This window comes from Protomyctophum parallelum, assembly GCF_964188405.1.
Source record: "Protomyctophum parallelum genome assembly, chromosome: 15".
In the NCBI taxonomy this organism is placed as follows: Eukaryota; Metazoa; Chordata; class Actinopteri; order Myctophiformes; family Myctophidae; genus Protomyctophum; species Protomyctophum parallelum.
The window spans coordinates 12,683,621-12,704,128 of NC_139710.1; the positions used below are offsets into that span (position 1 = coordinate 12,683,621).

At 42.4% G+C, this 20,508-nt stretch overlaps 1 protein-coding gene across 7 annotated transcripts in view; it reads right to left on the reverse strand.

Moving 5' to 3' along the window:
• Positions 1 to 20,508, reverse strand: part of pdlim5a (PDZ and LIM domain 5a) — a 103,387-nt gene that overhangs the window by 78,137 nt on the left and 4,742 nt on the right. For 6 of the 7 annotated variants that reach the window (XM_083784395.1, XM_083784401.1, XM_083784400.1 and 3 more), the window contains exon 2: positions 14,005 to 14,207. In XM_083784395.1, coding sequence (XP_083640521.1) covers positions 14,005 to 14,103 — 99 coding nt within the window. In that variant the 5' untranslated portion in view covers positions 14,104 to 14,207. Of the gene's footprint in view, positions 1 to 14,004; positions 14,208 to 14,814; positions 14,927 to 20,508 lie in introns of those variants that run through there. The other variant, XM_083784396.1, reaches the window with a different exon arrangement.

Below are 20,508 nucleotides of genomic sequence, written 5' to 3' on the forward strand. Positions count from 1 at the left end.
ACATTCTCTTTCCTTGCATTCTTTATGGTAGATTGAGGTTGTAATCTTTACTAACACACTGTGGTTTCTCTGGTTTACACATAGTTTAGGGCCAAATGTAATCCTGTACTGTATACCTGCACAAAATAATTAGGACAGACTACATTCTACAGCCTGGAGGGACTCAGTCAGTCAATCAGGGACATTTGCGACATTAGCCAAAAATGTGTTGCTCATTTTGCTATAGCTCTGTGCTTTACAAAAGTGGGAAAAACTAAATGCTGTACAATTGAATAGTGCAATATACGTAGCTCAAGTAGTGCTCAAATCTCTAGACATTAATGGAGTGCATGTGCTATTTAAAGCAAAATAAATTGAAAGATAAATACAGGTAGCCTATAGAAAGAATGTGAGGAGAGTGGGGGGGGAGTGGAAGAGAGAGTGAGCACAAATGAGTGGAAAAGAGAAAGAGAGAGAGAGGGAGGGGGGAGAGAGAGAGAGAGAGAGAGAGACCTCACCTCAAGACTAGCTGTATGAAGCCATCAGTGACACATCATAAACTACATGAGGGGAGTTTTCATATAAAGCACATGGCTGTGAGAGAGGTAAACCAATTATTCCAGATTACAACACTGATGATGTGTCCAAGTTTGTACATCAGTAGATTCTGGGAGTGGGAGTGTCAACCAGGAACAGACTGGGTGACGACCACAAAGTGTATGGTGACATCTGGAGAGGCCGGAGAGATGGCGACCTGGAGTGGATTGAGTTGGCAGCCCAAACCACTTCTAAAATCAGCCTTGTATTCCACCGAAGATGTAGCTCAAGTGGCACAGAGGCTGAGATGTGTGCTGTTCAGTGGCAACGACGACGCAACACACAGAAGGATTCTGCACTTTCTGCATTCTGTCAGACGAAGGAAGAGCCAGGCCGGAGGCAAGCCTCCTGGTGTCTCATCAGCCATCTTCCCCACTGACTGTCTCTGATTTAAATACTGTACTGTATGTCAATCCCAATCACTCAACACAATGTACAACAAAGCATCCTATAGTCAGATTTTTGGATGAAACCATGAACACAGATTTACTGCTCAAGTGTATTTCTTTTGTTTCACTGCTTCCATGCATTCCACTCAAGCATGACATGCTCCATACAAATATATCAAATGGAAATTGAAGGAAAGAATGCCATATTAAACAGACTCTAGAGATTCTCTCTCTCGTGTGCATAATACAGTAGAGTATATACAGTATACTGTATATTCAACACAATGTTACAGCAGGTTTTAAACGTAACCGTTTGCCAGAGGACCTTTCTAGATGATTGAACATTCCTGTAATAGTATATGAACAGTGTGTGCATAGACATCTATGCATCACACGGACGTGAATGTGAATATACCAAAACCGACTTCACACACAACCTAATGACTGCAATGCATCTGAAAGTATCTCTGTGTGGTCCTTTTCCTTCCTGTTGTGCAGCAGCATCTAATCATCGCTGCTTGACTTGTATGTTAATACTAAAGAACCCTAATGGCCAAAGCCCACAGTGGTTTGAGTTCCCATACTGTAGATGGATCATTGCAACTACAGCTGCCAAACCCACAGAAAACACTTAATGGAACATGATGCCTTACTGCCTTTGTGCAGGCAACCTCTGAACCACAACCACACTGTGATGTGAGATAAGATGATGTTATTCATTGAGTTAAGCTTAGCTACTCTCTGGTGAGATCATTAATAGTCGAGCAATAGCTAAAGATGCAACAATGTGTTTCAGATAATATGAAACCCAAACTGGAAGGCTGCAGATTTTCAAGCTGTAACAGACGGCCATGTTGAAAAAAGACATGGGCAACAAAAGACAAAAAAGAAACGGGCAACAAAAGACAAAACACCCATCATGCCAACATCACCAATCTAAGCTCTGTCTTGTAAAAGCTAATTGTACTTCACAAAACTAAAACCCAACAAAGAGAGCATTCATGCAATTACACTTTCACTCCATTCATGACGCTGCTGCATGGTCAAGCACTGTGGGAAAACATATTATTGGAACATAGTCAAGCAAATACAAGATTGAACTTAAACTTGATCCAAATAAACACATAGAGTTACCTGAATAGTTAGTACCATATACTTACTAAAAGTACATTTAATTCTGACGCCTTGTGAACTTGTAGATTTGTCTACTGTCTATTTCATTCCAGAATCCTGAAGCCTGCAGTTTGTGGCCTTTCTGTGTGGAGTTTGCATGTTCTCCCCGTGTCCCCTAGGGTACCCTCACAAAAACATGCCGTAATCCTGGTCTCTAAACTACCTTCCCCTGGCTAGCCGGGGCGCATGATGGAGGGGAAAGGAACTGGTCAGAATAGCCGGGGAAACTCTCACCTGTCAGGTGAAAAGAAGCAGCTTGGACTCCTCATGCATAGAAGGAAGCATGAGGTCAGTCCGCTGCCCCCCCCAGGTTGGCAGAGGAAGTGTAGCGCCCAGGATTCAATTTAAGCAATAAGCCACGAGTGAATGGAGCCGGCTGGACCAGCTCATAACAAACATTATTCATGAGCGATTGCGAGCTTTGTCATATAATTGGTTCAGGAATATGAAAGAAGACATAAGTGAAATCACATGTTTTTTCTGAGTGGTTGTTTTTCGACTTAATAACTATTTATTTTTATTGAGGTATTTATAGAAGAGCACATAGTACGTTTTCTGCCTGGGCTGCTCTCTGCTCTTTGAAAAAATAAATCACATTAAGTAGTATGCACATAAAAAAATAAGACAGCCTAAAATAACGTGTTATATATATTATTTTATTTTCCAGAAGCGATCACTTTACAAAAGGTCTCAGTCATTCATAAATAATGTTTCTTCATGAGCTGGTCACTGAGCTCTCATTGGCTCCAGTGCATTCTGCCGAACTTCCGGGTGTAGTTTGGCTCCCGTGAAAGTGTCCATGAAAGTGTCATGGCGCAGCCCAGTCACGTGACCACTTCACTTCCTTCTAAGAGCTTCCTTGGTTGTGCTCGGCAAGTATAGGCTATGTGATGGGAGAATAGCGCTTGATGTCTTTACGGGGCTGCCTGGAGCCACACATTCACAGTCATATGAGCCGGGCGGTGCTTAGACGCCCGCACGGCATGGGTTTGTAAGGCAATCAAGCGCTCCCCTTCCCCAGTACAGCTACAGAGATGCGGAATCAGCTGCAAATGATATAAAGTGATTGAAGGTGTGGGTTATCGGTGAAATTTACACCGGTCAAGTGACGGTAACCAGCCAACCAAGTATTGGGACTAACCGTTTTAGAATAGATAATTGACACTGGGTGAAAACATGGGTTACACAATTGTGTGATAAAAAAAAACCCATTAAAATATATATATATATATATTGTACATGAAGATGGTTTCAAGGTCTAAATGGTGGTCTTGCACTGATCTATACTTCAGATGTACTTTATGCTGCACCAGCACTGCAGCAACCATGCAGGCATAAAGCCAGCTATGTAAGTCTAGGCAATAGTTATAAATGCCAACTGAAGTCACAAAAAGTAAAAATAATAAAATTAAAAAAAAAAGAATAATGAATAAGAAATAAATAAGAAATAAGAAATAAAATAAAAACCTCTATACTGGGACACACTTTCGATTTGATACGTCTCAATCAGTAGTAATTCTTGGCTCATTATTATGTGTATACAACATTAATAAGCTATACTGTAGTCTTTGGTGGCACATACACACATCATAAAAAGGGAAGCGGATGACTTCTGTTGTTAGTCCAAACATTTTTCTATTTTTCAATATTAAACTTGGCTCCCAACCGAGCGACAGTACAGCCACTGTGACTGCAGTCATATTTAGGTCAGTATTGGTGTTGTACCAATATCATTATGAATGAACACTTAGACTATAGCACTCCCTTGAGAGCCATAGTCTAAGAGGAAGACAGAGGAGACATGCTGTATTAGCAGCCACTGGAAAATGCATTTAGTGCCATGAAACAATGAGGCATTCAAGGCCCTCCATTGTGTATTCACTGCAGTTACATGTTATAGTTTGTTCTGCCAGGAACATAAGAGCTTTGGTATTTAAATACATAACATATTACAGTTAAGTCAGGGTGTTTGTTTAAAACTTTGGATGTGTTATAACTTCATATTATGGCCTCAATAATAAAATAAAATCCTCATAAGGCCTCACTCACTCACTCAAACTGTATTGGTATAGACTGAAGGATCACTTTTAAGGCTAATGTGTGGTTTCAGGAGTAATATGAGCACAGCACAACACAGCCTTTCAAGACTTCTTTAATTGAAGAGGAAAGACATCACTCAACACTATAGTTATGGATGATAAAGTGGCCAATAATAACTCCTTATTTAGCTGAATGCAATGTGGCGTGGAATTCATGTTATCATGGTTTCTTGAATCGTTATGTGTAACAGGGCTTCACTTTATGAACTAGCTAGCCCAGTGATTTCAATTTCACAAATCTCAGTTTGATATGCATTAGGACCTCCAATTGACGAAGTTCTTTAAATCTCTAGGACACCAATCTACATTGTAAAATTATTTTATCTCTTATTGAGCTGTAATGGTCAATTTGATTCCTAAGTATTAATCATTTACTGTAGCATGAGACCCCCTGGAACCCTCTAAGACCTAAGGGGGTCCCCAGACCCCATATTCAGAACCAGTTGCCTAGCCAAACAACTAATCATCCTATGGAGATGAACATAATACTAATAAGGTAACTGATATGACCTGATAAAATAATAGGTTAGCCAATGGAATACAACCACCCTAAGGACTATTACTGTATCTGTACCAAGTAGACCTATCTACTAGAACTATATATCTACTGCTCATATAAACAGAGCTGCTACCTTTAAAAGCATTTAGGCTTTTTTGTATATTATTGAAATCATTTAGAGAAAATCTTTTGCTATTTGTCCCGCAGTGACCGCAAAAGATTGCTGCTATTTGTTTCAAAAAGCTTTATACCCTGTAGATAAATATGCGAAGTTGTGCCCTGTAGGCCAGCTGTATGCAATCAATGCTGGACTGCGCTTAATGTGACACTGCAGCCATGATTGCACCCAAGGCAGCCTGCACGGATTTGTCTACTGTATAGTGTATATACAGCATAACGACGCAATGTGACATAGCTCTGTTTCTGTACCCCCTCCAACTTTATATACTTTCCCCATTTTCAACAGTTTGTATTATATTTTGACACTTGCTTTGGCAATGTAAACGTATGTCTTCTCATGACATTAAAGCTCCTTTGAATTGAATTGAATTGAATTGATGTGTCAAAATGCATTCTGATCATTCTGGAGAGCATTGTTTTAATCCCTCGCTGTACAGTGCCTTTTTCAACCTCAAAGGAAACCCCTCTTAAAATGTTTCAAGGCTATAATCAACTTATATTGTGTACTATGAATACAACCTGTACAGTACAGCATATAGCACATGTCGTTAGTAACCGAAGACAGGTAGTGGAAAGTAACCTAAAATTAAAGACGCCATAACCTTTAAGATCCCGTGCCATAAATGCTAAAGGCCTAGAATGACCTCTCCCACTGCTGTGAACGCAGTGCCCTCCTGCCTGTCCAATAATTGCCAAATAAAACATATCTGCGCCACACACACGCTGACAGATTGATTTACTGTATGGGAGAGGAAGTTATAGTGACAACGTGTTGATTCTGGCAGTGGACATCTTTCGTTAAGACAAATAATGACTCATGGATGTTTTGGTGGAGATAAATTAAACATTATTCAGTCATACAGCATGGTAGAGCTATCAACTACAATTATGCCTCAGAATATTGATGAGAGAGAGAGAGAGAGAGAGTGTGTGTGTGTGTGTGTGTGTGTGTGTGTGTGTGTGTGTGTGTGTGTGTGTGTGTGTGTTTTTGTGTGTGTGTGTGTGTGTGTGTGTGTGTGTGTGTGTGTGTGTGTGTGTGTGTGTGTGTGTGTGTGTGTGTGTGTTATTTAAAGAACAGAATTGCCTTTGAAATAGACCCACTGACCACTACGGTAATTCACATGTTGAAGGGTCATCTCTAGGGAAGTGCAGCCATTACTGATGCTGTTCCAGGAAAGACATTCTCGTTTGAACAGGTTTTAAATATCCTATGTTTTTAGAAACTGTAGCACTGTTTCATTGCTGCTTCTCCAACACCTTTCTCTACCTTGCATATATTTCAGTACATCTCTGCCTATCAGTAAATGTTGAAATCTAATTCCTTGCCACCAATCTAGGCGTTAAAATAGACTGATCTAAAAATGGACAAACAGGTAAATGAAACAGTCAGAAAGAGCTTCTTCCAGTTGAGAAGGCTGGCAAAGATTAAATCTCGTTCCCGCCCTGTGTTCGAAACTGTTATCCATGCGTTTATGACATCCCTCCTCGACTACTGTAATGCCCTGTATATTGGAGTCAACCAGGCCTCCATCTCTCGCTTGCTTACAGGTACACGTAAGCGTGACCATATTAGTCCTGTACTAGCCTCCCTCCATTGGCTTCCTGTGCGATACAGGATTGATTTTAAAGTTTTGCTTTTTGTTTTCAAATGTTTAAATGGTTTGGCACCCATTTATCTCTCTGAACTACTCAAACCGTATGTTCCCACAAGGACCCTCAGGTCCTCTGAGTCTGACCAGCTTCTCCTGGTGGTGCCTAAATCAAGGCTGAAGCTCAGAGGGAACCGGGCTTTTGCAGTCGCAGCTCCCAAGCTCTGGAATGAGCTGCCTCTGCACATAAGACAGGCCCCCACTCTTCAGGTGTTTAAATCACGCCTCAAGACATATTTTTATTCTTTGGCTTTTCCTAGCATAGTATGAGCTTTTTGATGTTGAAAGTGACACTGTGTACTGTATGTTGTTTGTTTTTTAAATGGTATGGTATGGTAACCTATGTGCAGTGATAACTACAGCATACACACATTCTACAAACAATTTACAATTCCTTACTGCTGTATACAGTATTTTAATAGATTCCACAGTGATTCAACCACTAAATCCAGTAAATGATTTATCTTCCAAAAGGTTTCAATAACTAGTCTTTGTCATTGTTTTTCTCACTGGTTATATTTTGAGTAAATCATTGAAATGTTTCTATATTATTGCTTCAGTGAAATGCACTAAACTCTGAGACAAACGTATTGCATACATGCAAATACAGTATCTGCCAGTTCTGCTTCAACGCTATAACCTACACTATAAGATCATATCGTCGCTGTTGAGTGGAAACCTTGTATGTCACAAGCTCTTGTTAATACTTTTAATTTTATATTTATAAAACTCACAGACAGATTTAAACTCTTTCATTAATGCCCTACTTCGTCATACTACAGTGGCACACAAAACAAAAGCTAAAATGAAAAGTAAACCCTAATTAAGTTAACATGGAGAATAGATACAAGGTTTCTAACTGACAGCAAGGATATCAAAGATAGGTTGAATGTGCTGATCTGAGAGCAGCTTGTCTCTTGGGTGAATGTGGTGTTACAGTAAGTGAGTCATTAACTGATCTCAGATCAGTGTGACTGTTCTTAGAAGCTACACTGTCCTTCAGGCCCTCTGGATTTAGCAGTAAATCCAGTAAATGGGTTCCCCTCTAAAAGGTTTTGATATTGATTAACTGCACCAGCCATCCTGCTGTAAATTGCGCTGCAGTTAGTTAGCAGGAATTCTCCAACACCTCATTTACTATCGCTGCAAGCAAAGACCTCAGACTACGCTCCAGACATCAATTCAACAATAAAAGAAAAGTGGATTCTCTGCTAAAAGGTTTTTTAACAGAGATTAACAGCCGCGTGTCAACTTTGCTTCACTAGTCTACATTGTAAACATCAACGTTAAAGGTATATTCAGTGATTTCACTTAATTCAAATATCACTTATTTTTTTATTTTGTTGTGATAATCCTCCCTACTATAGAGTGTGCTGGCCATATAAGGAGTTCCTCCCTGTCCCCAGTTAACCCCTGGGGGTCAAAAAACCTTAGGTTTCGTTTTTGACTCTCTATTCTGATTGGACGAAAGGCTGGGTCCCACAGCCAAAAACGAAGGTTTTTTTTGTGAAATCACTGAATATACCTTTAATGTGATTCCTCATAACCAAAGATTGTGACTAGTTTAATTTCGAACATGCCCATCGATAGCATTACAATATGCCCTGTTACATACACTGAACCCACAGTGTAAAATCCTATTTCCTGAGTGTTAATTTAACTCGATCTGTGTACAAATGTACAGTTAAGGCTATGCACACTACTCTGGAATGGAGTAGCAACTCTAAAACATGAAAGAATAGAGCACCGAAGTCTGACGTCACTTTCAGTAGAGGGCGCCAGTACACAGGTTCATGTATTTCTGAGTGGTGCAACCACTTTGTCCGTGTTCACCTATGTATGTGACGTTCACCTATGTATTCACCTATGTATGTATGAGCATCATATAATGAGTACCAGTAGGGGCGCTGTTGCCTGCTAATGAGAGAGAGAGAGAGAGAGAGAGAGAGGAGGGGGGGGGGGGGGGGGGGAGAGAGGAGAGTTGCACCACTCGGTTCACACAGGTGTGATTTTTTTATTTGCATTGAAATCACCATAGGGTGATTTTAGGTCGCTTCATATAAGAACTGTGTTTGAAAGATAAACCGATCATCCCGGCCTTTCTGTCAGGGGGTGGCTGTGCGTCGTTAATATATTTGATACAGCCAGTTTCTGGAGAAAATGGAATTACTTTGGCCGCAAAAGCCTTGAAACTACATATGAAAGCAATGTCGCTGCTAATATACGTCACGCCCAGCTGTCAACACATTGCGTTCCTGAGATTCCTCATTGACGTAAGCTCAACTGGCAGTGACTCGACTCGTACTAACCACGAAACATTCAATATCAATAATTTTTTTATTTTATTAATTAACATGTCAGTTTCTGTTGTGCGACGGGCAGCTGCAACCACCGCCTACCCGGAAATGTAGTCTCTGGGTTGTTTGACACCGGACTTCGGTGCTCTATGAATGATATGAAATATAGCTTAGTTGTCCAGCTGTTCAACTGAAAACCATCCATAATAACTCAGTTAGTCACTTGGTGGGGGACATGTACAGTACAATGGCTAGCTATGTGGAATGAGAGGGTGTGTGTGTGTGTAGCCTGGCTAATAAGTCAGACTCAAATCACACGCCGGCAGGCAATTTCTTTTCGCCAACTGCTGATTCGGTCTGGTTTATTAGCCAGGCTAGTGTGTGTGTGGAGGGGGGGGATGACTGCAAGTCCCAAATGGCATATGGCCTGTTAAACCAACCGTTCACTAAAAGCATTATTTCTTTTATAAATAGTTATTTTATGGCCCAACTATCAAGATGGGATACTGTGAAACATTTTATTGGCACTTTGAGAAGTAAAATCATCAATCTAGGTCTGCTTTCCAACAAACACAACTTCTTAGTTAAACTCTATACTTTGCTGATTGAGTCATGATCCACATGCACTGGCATGTAATAAAAATAAAACATGTCTAGGACTACAAAGGGACGGGACAATGTAGATAGAGAATTCAGACACAGCAGCTGTAACATGGAGTGTGGTCTGGCAACAGTGTTTCTGTCTCCAATAGCCCAAACGCTTTGGTCAGTTCCTAGAACCAACACTGTTTGTCTGTCTGTCTGTCTGATCAGTGGTCAGAAGTGCTGTCCCTGCTTGCCTTAAAAAGGATTTAATAGGCTGGGATTGGGTTAGGTCCTGGCATGGTTCTCATGCCCAGTCTGAAAACAATGTTCTTTATGAGAAGTGAGTCATGTCTCACAAAAGACCGATACAGACAGACAGAAAGAAAGAAAGAAAGAAAGAAAGAAAGAAAGAAAGAAAGAAAGAAAGAAAGAAAGATGGACATCTTCCACAACAATTCCAGGAATTAAAAGTTTACATGAAGACCAATAGACGATGATTACTGGAAAAGTGGAAATAAATAATTCAACTGAAGTCTTTTATATGCATACAGTAGCATTAGTGTGAATACAGTGATAACATGGTGTATAACATACATGTTATGGCTACGTATTAAACATGGGCACATTATAAAACAACAAGGTTTCCATGCCCAAATAAACTGAAAATTGCAAGGTGTTTGCATGATGTTTTTGAGTATTGCCTTAATCAGAGAAGCAGTTGTATTAGAATGGAAAAGCACTAATTGAATCACTGTTACTGTCTACCTATATAGAGTATATTTGTGTGTGTGTGTGTGTGTGTGTGTGTGTGTGTGTGTGTGTGTGTGTGTGTGTGTGTGTGTGTGTGTGTGTGTGTGTGTGTGTGTGTGTGCGTTTCTTCTTCTTTACTTTTGTTTTACATAAGGATTTGAAGGGATCCTGTCATTTTCAATTATTCAGTGAGTAAAAAGGGTTCTTGTAGGAATAGCAACCTTGATGGAAACATCCATTTAGACCTTAAAATGCCTTCTAAATCCTAACCTACATAAAAATAAAAAAAATTATTCAAGATGTACAAGCTCACATCGCGTCACTTCGTGCTGCGTTGCAAGCTTGTACATCTGCTATTTATACATTTGGCAGACAAAGAAAAAGGACACAGATGCTTTCCTGGATTGAAGCATACAGTATAAGAACGTATTGCAGGCTTGCAGGTCTTAATGGGTTAAACAGAGGTGAGTCTGGTCAACCACATAATATTGCAGTACAGTATTTCACACACTTCAGAAGGCTTAACATTGCATCAATACCCAAAACTGTAACTGTATTGGTACTTAACTGAAAATAGCCATGCCAACATCTCAAAACAGCCTCTTCCTGATGTGGTGCTAAAGTTCACGTCGTTTGGGCCGGTTATTGGTTGGACTTTTGCCCACGCGTTTGAGTTGGAGAGTATACCTTCAATTATGGTCAGTAATGCACAGCTAGCACTTACAATGTATTACTTTTTCCTCTTTCATCAGTGTATCCATTCATTCCTTCCTTCATCTGTCTATCGTTTTACTGTAATTAGAATCAGCTAAAATCTAGAGCACACTTTTCCAAAGAAGAAATGTACACGCACACGCACGCACGCACGCACCACCCACCCCACACACACAAGGATCCAGTTAGTGGGAAAAGTATCACATCCAAAGCAATAACACAAACATGGCAACCCAAATCTACAGAGAGAGAGGTTGGCACAGGACCTGGTGATCCATTCATCAGTCTCATGTTGCCCTGTGTCTCTACACTGACGGTTTAGCCATCCATCGAGTGTCTGCATGTGTGCCTAAGTGTGTGTGTGTGTGTGTGTGTGTGTGTGTGTGTGTGTGTGTGTGTGTGTGTGTGTGTGTGTGTGTGTGTGTGTGTGTGTGTGTGTGTGTGTGTGTGTGCGCACGCGCACGCACGCACGCACACACACACACACATGCATGACAATCTAGTCTGAGCACATTTGCCAGTCTGTCAGACAGCCAGAAAAGCTGCATAATCTATCAGGACAGAAGTGGACACTACTCAGAGAGAAAGAAGTGTATGTGTGCACAATTCATGCGTCACGGTGCAGCTGGTGTGGTGAAGGGAGATTTGTAGTGTGCATGTGCACATGTCACATGATGCATGTCTGTGAACACGCACAAGATATTATTATATTGGCAGGGCAAGATGAGGTAAATGTTGATCATAATATATGAACACAAATTCCAAGACAAAGAAATCAGGGGACCATCAAGTTACTTACTACCACATCAAGCGTTGTGATTGAAACTCAGTTGTGTGCCAGGACTCAGATTTGATGCACATTTTTACTTTAGACAATCCAGGGACAGGACCAGTTCCGTCTACGAGCACAACCAAGACTGAATTGTCCGCAGACTCCCCACCGAGACTAACCGTCAGAAAAATATATCACAAAATGTAGTGGAATAAATGTAGTGGTGTCTTCCAACATAATGTGACACGAACACTGAACTAATCACTGAACTAATCATTAAAGAATGTTCATTGCTACACTTAAAATAACTGTGAACCATAGTCCCAATTGTCTCCACCAGGCTGAAGGCACCCTGTTCCGTCTGTCTGTCTGTCTGTCTGTCTGTCTGTCTGTCCGTCCGTCCGTCCGTCCGGCCAATCGGCCGGCCGTCTGCAAGCATTAATCTCCATTCTCCAGCACCGTTGGCCTGATCGACATGACACTGTGCAGTGTGCACACACACTCCCTGGATGCCAGAGCAGAACCTCTGCCCCAAATGTTTCACATGGACCTGTTGTGGTGAGTGCCACCAGGAGGTAGATGTTTGCAAAACATTATTATTTTATTAATATATTACTCTTATAGTCCAAACTGTCTAAACATGACGCAAATCAGTACACACTACACAGCATCACTATAGTCATTAAACCAAACAGGTCTGTTGGATTTGGCATCTAAACTTAGCATTTTTTACCCACTGGATTCCTTGGATCATAAGTCATGCCACTTGAACTTGAACATATAGGCCTGTTTTTGCCAGATTACATTTTCTGCCAAAACCCACTTTTTGCCACGACTGATCGGTATACACATTAACTCTGGGGTCACGTGAGCAAGATGTATGAGTTAGATTTTGCAGATCCCATTCCAAGTGCTTTCCAAGTACTTTTCAAGGGTTTTAGCTTGGCACAAGCTGGTATAATATTACTCTATCCTTCTTGTTTCCTGCAGGAAACCCAGGAAATGCAGGAAATCTTTTAGAAATTAAACAGAAAGCTGGGTTCATTACGTGAAAGATGACATTATATTTCAGTAGCTCTGCCACAGGAGGGGGATTAAGACAAATTACACTTCATCATAATGACTGATCTTAAAGTGAGAGACGTCACGAGACGTGACGAGCCTTTCAGCTGAAGATCAGTTATTTGTCTGGAGTGCGACGTGATCATATAATGAAATATAAATTAGGCTTTAGAGGCAGAGAGAGAGATCCCAAGGGGTGGACCGGCAGAGCTTGGAAAAGACAGATGGAAGGGGAAAGGCTGGGGGGCGGAGGTTGAAGGGGTTAAAGGGTGAAGGGTGGCGGGGGTAAAGGGTGGAGAGTAGAGGGGGATAAAGGGTAAAAGGTGAGGTAAATGGGTTATGGCAGTGCTTTTCAACCTTGTTCATGCCAACGCCCATTATTTATTCAGCATTTGAGCCACGGACCACCATCTGATGAGATTCAGCCTCTCCGACCTAAAACTAAATAATATTTTGTTGTTGTTGGATACGATTTTGATGTGGTACCACTGTAGAGAGAACAGGTTGATAAAGAATTAAGTAATGCAGATGTTTAACAATAAACTAACTCTTGAGAGCGTGCAATGAAACCGTACGGGTCCATTTGGTTTCATTTTACACTCTCAAGAGTTAAAGATCTAATAAGTATCCATCTGGTCACCAACTCTCCATCATTTAGCTGGGGACCAACTGGAACCCCCTCAAGGACCACTGGTGGTCCCCGAACCACTGGTTGAGAACCACTGGGTAGGGTGGAGAGGGTATGGGGAAATGGGTGTTAAGGGGCTAAAGGGTGGAGGGATAAGGGGTGGAGGGGGTAAAGTGTGACAGGTGGAGGGGTTAACTTACAGGTGGAGGTGAAGGGCTAAACTGGTAAAGGGTGGAAGGATAAGGGGTGAGGAACACGGAGACAAGAAAGAAGGGAAGCACACTAGTGTTCATCTTTTTCCATCACTCAGCCAGATGGTGCTGTGGATTCCATGCCATTCCATGGCTTCCCTCTGAGGTGTGCTGTGTGTTTGGGTGTGCAACTGTGTGTCTATGCACGTGCATGTGCACATACTTGTCGAGATTAAAGAAGTGCATATAGTGTTTACACAAACCAGGCCCACATTTTTGGCAACATGAAGAGGGTGTGAGGAGAGGACGATATGGACTAGCGCTATCATCATGTGTCTTCGAGTGGGTCCATTCTCTCTGTGCGTGTGTGTGTGTGTGTGTGTGTGTGTGTGTGTGTGTGTGTGTGTGTGTGTGTGTGTGTGTGTGTGTGTGTGTCTCACCCTGGAGATGGTGAGTGGCATGTTGAAGTCCTTCCCTCCTTGCAGCCTGAAGCCCCAGGGGGCGGGGCCTAAGAGAGCGACACTGTAGTTGCTGCTCATGTTTCTCTTCAATGACGTCAATAACACTCAGACGGAGCACACTGACGATGTCACTTCCAATGGCAGGAACGCCAATGCTTTGTAAATCACTGATGCCTCAAGATCTGAGAAAGAATGAAGACAATCCGACGTTAGTGTTGTTGTTTTTCTGTAACACGAATACATAAAGACGATTGAGAGATGAAGGTTCAGAGGTACAATACAATAAAAAGTGAGGGTCGAAGAATTTAAAGAACCAAATGCAAAAGAGATCCAACAAGGGTCAAAATTGCCAAAATAAAAAAAGATCATGAAAGAAGAAACCTCATAATTAAAGAAAAGAAATGCATCCTTGGCCTACAGGTGAAGAAATGTGGCACTCATCAGTACAATCCAATCCAAATCATTATCATCAACATGAAACTGACAGCATTCTCTTCAAGAGTTAAAGTAAAAAAATAACTTTCACAGCAACAATCAAGAGTATGTCACAGGAAAAGCAGACTTACACATCTGTACAAGCGCATGCACATCAGTAGGCTACATAGTACAAATCCTCAATTTATCAATGTGTTACTCTGAGTGTGCAAATGTAACATTTGTACACTTTCAGAGTTAAATGAACACTGAGAATTGTACTGCGTACCTTAAGCATCAGACTCTAAGCTTTATACTCAACATCAGTAGGTTTGTAGCATAGCTTCTATTAATTTAATGAGGAAAAGGCTGTACCTCTATAAAAGTTAAATCCCCAAAGAAACAGTGGTCCTTGACAGTCAGGCAGGTAAAACAATCAGTGTAGTCCCAAGTATCCCGTGGACGGTCCCCTTCCCAGAAAACACACATATGTATGTATGTGTGTGAGGATGGATGCCAGGCTCTTTTATACTAGCCAATGACAGAGGGGAGGGACAGGTGGAGGAGGGGAGACAGGAGGGAGGTGAGGCGATGCCTGGGTAGAAAACATGAAAGGAGTGGAGAGGGGAGGAGAGAAAGCGAGACAGGGGAGGGGAATGGAACATGCCGTACCGGAGGGGCGGGAGAGCGCACGAGAGAAGAGGAGAGGATTGGGGGAAGAGAGGGAGATGATAAAAGGGAGGAGTGTGTGGGGGAGGAGAGAGCAGCACTCTGAAACAAGGAGGGGGGAGAGGGAGAGACAGAGAGAGGGACTATGAGGGATTAAGTAAAGAGTGGGAGATCACTGCACATTCAGATACGATTGCAGGGGGAGGGAGAGAATGCAGGGAGATGGGGGGGGGAGAGAGCGAGAGATACGAGGGTGGGGGGTTTATCTTTCATAAGGATATTTTGGGAACGCAGGCTCAGCGTTGCAGGCAGGCAGAGGGGCAGTTTGATGGAACCAGCCTTAACCCTAAACACAAACGTCCCCCAAAGGCATGGCTTAAAAGGTTTCACAATAGGAATGTTCCACAAACAGTGGCTAGTCTAGTGGGGGGCATGTTGACAGCACCACTCTCAACTCACACAGTACATCATTGGTCAACTCACGTCACCACCAGTTTCTTAAAGTCTTAATCACTTTCAGCCTGATGTCCCTATTTTCACCATGTCATTTTATAAGTGAAAATTGTCAAAAATAGCAAAAATAGCAGACGGACGTACTAGCTCAGAATGGAATGGAAGGAATGAATTGAGTCCAATGGATCCTTTTGGGTCAATTTTATTTGTGTAGCATGGCAAATGGTGCATTTATATAGCACCTTATCCAAGGTGCTTTAATGCATCACATTCACCCATTCACAAACACATTCATACATGGCAGAGGAAACCATGCAAGGCACCAACGTGCAATCAGGAGCAAGAGGACACTTTGACTTGTACCCCAGGGAAGCCCAAGATCGAACTGAGAACCAACTTTACCCCTGAGCCACTGCCCCTATTCTGCTACTCAGGCATTAGTAATATTGTCCATATTTTCAAATGCTTTTTTATGTCACTTATGATTTGCCTTTGTACTGCATATGAAATTTGCTATACAAGTACTTTTGTCCTGCCCTAATGCTGTTACAGTCACATGTACTTAAACTATTTCTGATTAAAAGTACTTACAAAGAACATCAACTTTTTTCTGCTCCTTCCCCTCTAGTCCATTATATTATTTGAGCCCAGACAGGACAATATTGACCTAGCCTTTAGCCTGTGGACTGATTTAGCAGCAGCTCAATACAACTCTCCTCCCATCCCTTCCCCTGGTCATCACTGCAAACACACATGCACATAATATAATCGGGTAACTTGCACAGTTACCCTGGCCAACACATAGCTGAGCACAGTGCTCACCAAGCCTGATATAGCATCCCAATGAGCCCTCAATCAAAAGAGGATTTCTCTTAATAAAACAACAAACGCAGAGGGAGGAGAACGAGTGGGACTCAGAGGGAGTTGAGACAGAGAAGGAAAAAGAGAGATGGGGGAGGTACTATAACATTTGACCTTTATGTGAAGAGTCCAACTGAACGCTCAGTGCATAATCAAGATGTCTGTGTGCGATTAGATTAGATTCATTTAACTTCCTGCACACTTAACAAATATGACCATGATGAATATGGAAAGTATATGGAAGGAAGGCTACAAGATGCTCTTCATTAACCTTCTAGTGACATTGTTTCTAATATATAGTTTGTTCTGGACAACAGCCAACTTTAACAATAGCAGAGACAGCAGTGAAAACTCCAGGAGAGTTAGGGAGGGAAAGGTCATTAACCACTTTTCTACGGCAGAGCCGACAATAGAACTATAGCTAGCTAATAAATTAAATTATATAAAGGGACTGGATGTTTATCTTAAGGGAATATCTATTTATATAGATATAAAAATAATGAATCACACAGAATGTGACAACGGCACCACCATGCTGTGAAACCATACAGCAATGCATCATCAATGGCTTGGGGGCATGAAACAAAGGTGTAAATGTACTAGCCAATAGAAACGAGGCAACCAGCCAGGCATGGAAGGGAAAATAGAGCCGAGGGGGATCATAATGGAAAACTCAGACTTTATTGTGTTTTATCCTTGATTGTTTTAAACAAAGCAATCAAAATAAAATAAACTAAGCAGGAAAAACTGATTTTCTGTGGGTCTGAGTAATGGATGTATTTAAAAAGTTTAAATTCCTTGAATTGTTTAGGTTTTAAAAGGTTTGCGTTCATTTATAAGGGGGAAAGCTCTATGTTGGAAACATGCCTATTAGGGTTTACACCCAAGCTTGGTAGATATAGCTTGTAGTCAATATGTACTGTGTTGATAAACATATCGGATGTATGTGTTCCCCCTCAATAGCTCTACAGATCTTCCTTAATCCATCTATAAATGCACCACATCTCTGTACGTCTGTCTGTACGTGTGCATGGCTGTAATGCACATAACTCGAGAAACATTCGCCCCACCGACTTCAAATTCAGGTGCAGTGCCCGGTGTCGAGTCGGTTGGACCCACGGTTACCATAATAAATATATTGCTCATTTTATATTCAATAAATATATATTCCATTCATGAGTTGTCCTGACTGAACTCCTGAGTTTGAATGGACGGGTACCAGTCAAAAGGGAGACATCGAAGAGGAAGGACGGGTTTTAGGTCAGATGTAGAGTTGCTGGCTGGCTCCATATATGCAGATCTAGGTGATTCATTCTTCTCCATGTATGGCTATCCAGGGTTTAATGAGGTCAGTGTCATGATCTCCATATATGGAGCGTGTCACGGGGTGTGACGAACTGACGGCCATATATGGAGCATGTCACAGGGTGTGACGGACGGACGGACGGACTGACGGACAGGTTTTAGCGTGACTCACAGTTTTTGCAGGTTTTCATAGTAATCTCCGACCTACTGTCGCAATAAGTGTCTCATGACGTCACTGACCGATTCTTATTTCTTCTCTCCTACAGAGAAGCACACCTCCTACCATCATGGCTGTGAGGTTCAGGCTCCTCAAAGAAGGTTAACTGGGGTCAAAAGGAAGCCAGGCGTTGGGAGCTGTAAGGATAACGGATACAGGTAAGGAAGCAGAGGAGATTAGACCTGAACACAGCAGGAAGGAGCATGATCTGAATGAGGAATGAAGAAAACACAAGAAATAATTAAATGGGGGAAAGAAATGCATTACATGGATTTGAAACTACAATGGTGCACTCAGTGGAGCGCAGAGTGCGCAGACCTCTGCCTGAAGGCAAGCCCCAGTAATAATACGAGCACTGTGCATTTTTCATCCAAATGTCAGTCAGGCAGGTGGTGAGGGTGTAGCAGTGATGGTTTTGGAGGCTTGGGAGAGCTGTGCGTAATGTGCATAGCAGTGAAACCAGAGGCCGTGATGTGAAGGATCAGTCCGAGAGAGAGCACGCAGAGGATAAAGAGTAGAGTGCCAAGCACTCAGCCCTGGGGGACACTCCGGTTAACAGGAGTTGTGAATGATAAGCAGTTGTTAACTTGTTTACGGAAATGAATTGATGTCTGCCAGAGAGGTACATGTAGACGTCTGTGTGGATGGTGAGACCGGTTTTCTTGGTGAGCCTTTCTCACTGTCCATCCTTGGACTTTAGCTGGTGTAATTTGTAAAAACAGATGTGGTTTGAATGGGTGAAAGTTGGTCCAGGCAGGATATGGGGTATTGTATATGTTTGTTGGGAGAAACAGTCTGAGTGAAGGAGGAATTCAAAATGGTGTCTGGGGAAAGATGAATTGATGGACTTCAGCTATAGGAGCCGGAAAGTTATGGTGCATTTCAGCGTCACATGGAAGGTGGAGGTGGGACCGTGGGAGTGTCAATGTTGAATGTGATGGCCAGATGGTCGGAGGGGAGCTGCAGGGAGGTCAGTGCTGGATAGGTGAGAGTGGAGGTGCTGGTGTAACAGACCAGGTCTAGGGTGTGGCCTTTATTGTATGTGTGTGGGGTGAAAATCAGATGCTGTTGTGAGTGTTGTTCTTGATCAGCTGGTGAAACTCTCCTGGGCAATGTCAGGATGGACCCCATTTATAATTTTTTGTGTTCAACAAGTGAGAGGTTACAGATGTAGAACTGTGCAAGAATGTCTCACCCCAGTGCATTTTCCAGCAGCGGCATCTTCCGCGACATTTTTCACTCCCTCTCTCTCTCTCTGTCGAATTGTGATACATACCGGTAGTTGAAATAGTGTATACAGTATGTGCATAGTGAACATACTTTGAAGTGCCACTTGGATAGATTATAGAAGGGGATCAAGTGGGGGAACTTGGAAAGCTGGATATATTTGCTGTCTCCCTCTGCATCCCTCTGTATTGTGGGTAGCCTTTTTCTTACAATAACAATAGACCACCAAAGTCCTGACGTCACTGCCACTAGATGCCGCTATATTTCCGTTATCACAAATGCACACAACGTGGCCGGTGTCGAGTCGGTCGAACCCACGGTTGTCCAGAACCGCCCCAAAAGGTCCTCTTCCCGGGTCTGGACAGGACCCTGCCCAGGGTCCATATATGGAGCTGGCCTGTTCTGACATTCTGACATCTGCATAGACTCCATATTTGGGCATGCCTGACTAACTCCATATATGGGGAAAAAAGGGACACCGACATAATATCTGGGTGGGGCATGCATTTACAACTTGCATCGTTCCAAGTAGGCCAGTGCCCAACGGGTAGATCAAATAACGAAGTGATTCTCCCCTCTTCTTTCTTCTTTAACAATGCCAGGGGGCGGTAGATGCTTAGGTAGCAGGTGTCAGCCGAATTTGTAACATGAGCAACGAAGAGGAGGCCTTGTTGGTTTGGCTGAAAGTGAAACTACTCAAGCCCCCGGCTCTGCGGAGGCCCAACAAGGCAGACTAGCAATGCGATCAGTGTTTTGATTAGTGGGAGGTTGAATTAATGTTATATTAGGCGCTGATCAGGCCGATTTCATCTCATTATGAGCCATAATGTTAATAAAGACGCCATGCATGCGTGCACACACATGCACCCAGGGATTTTGGCTGGTTCTTACATGGACGCTATAGCGATTGCTAGCAACAAAACAAAAAAATGCAAAAAATAAATTAACAATTATCCCCAATTAATCAAATCTCGTTCTCACAACATGGCTACCTGGACAAAGGTAGATTTATCTCATTATCTCGAAATATACGAACACGAGGAATAGCGCCCTCTAGCGATATTGACGCCAGACTTCGGTATATAACATTTGGAAAGGAGCCAGCTAAGGTGGTTCGGGCATCGGGTTAGGACTCCCGAGCGTCTCCCTAGGGAGGTCCTCGATGAACGTCCCGCTGGAAGCAGACCCCCGGGCAGACCAAGGATTAGTTGGAGGGTTTATATCTCCAAAATCTGCCAGGAACGCCTCGGGATGGATGGATGGATATTAACAATAATGCATGTCTTTGCTGTCGCCTCACAGCTAGAAGGTCCTGGGTTCGATTCCCGCTGGGGACG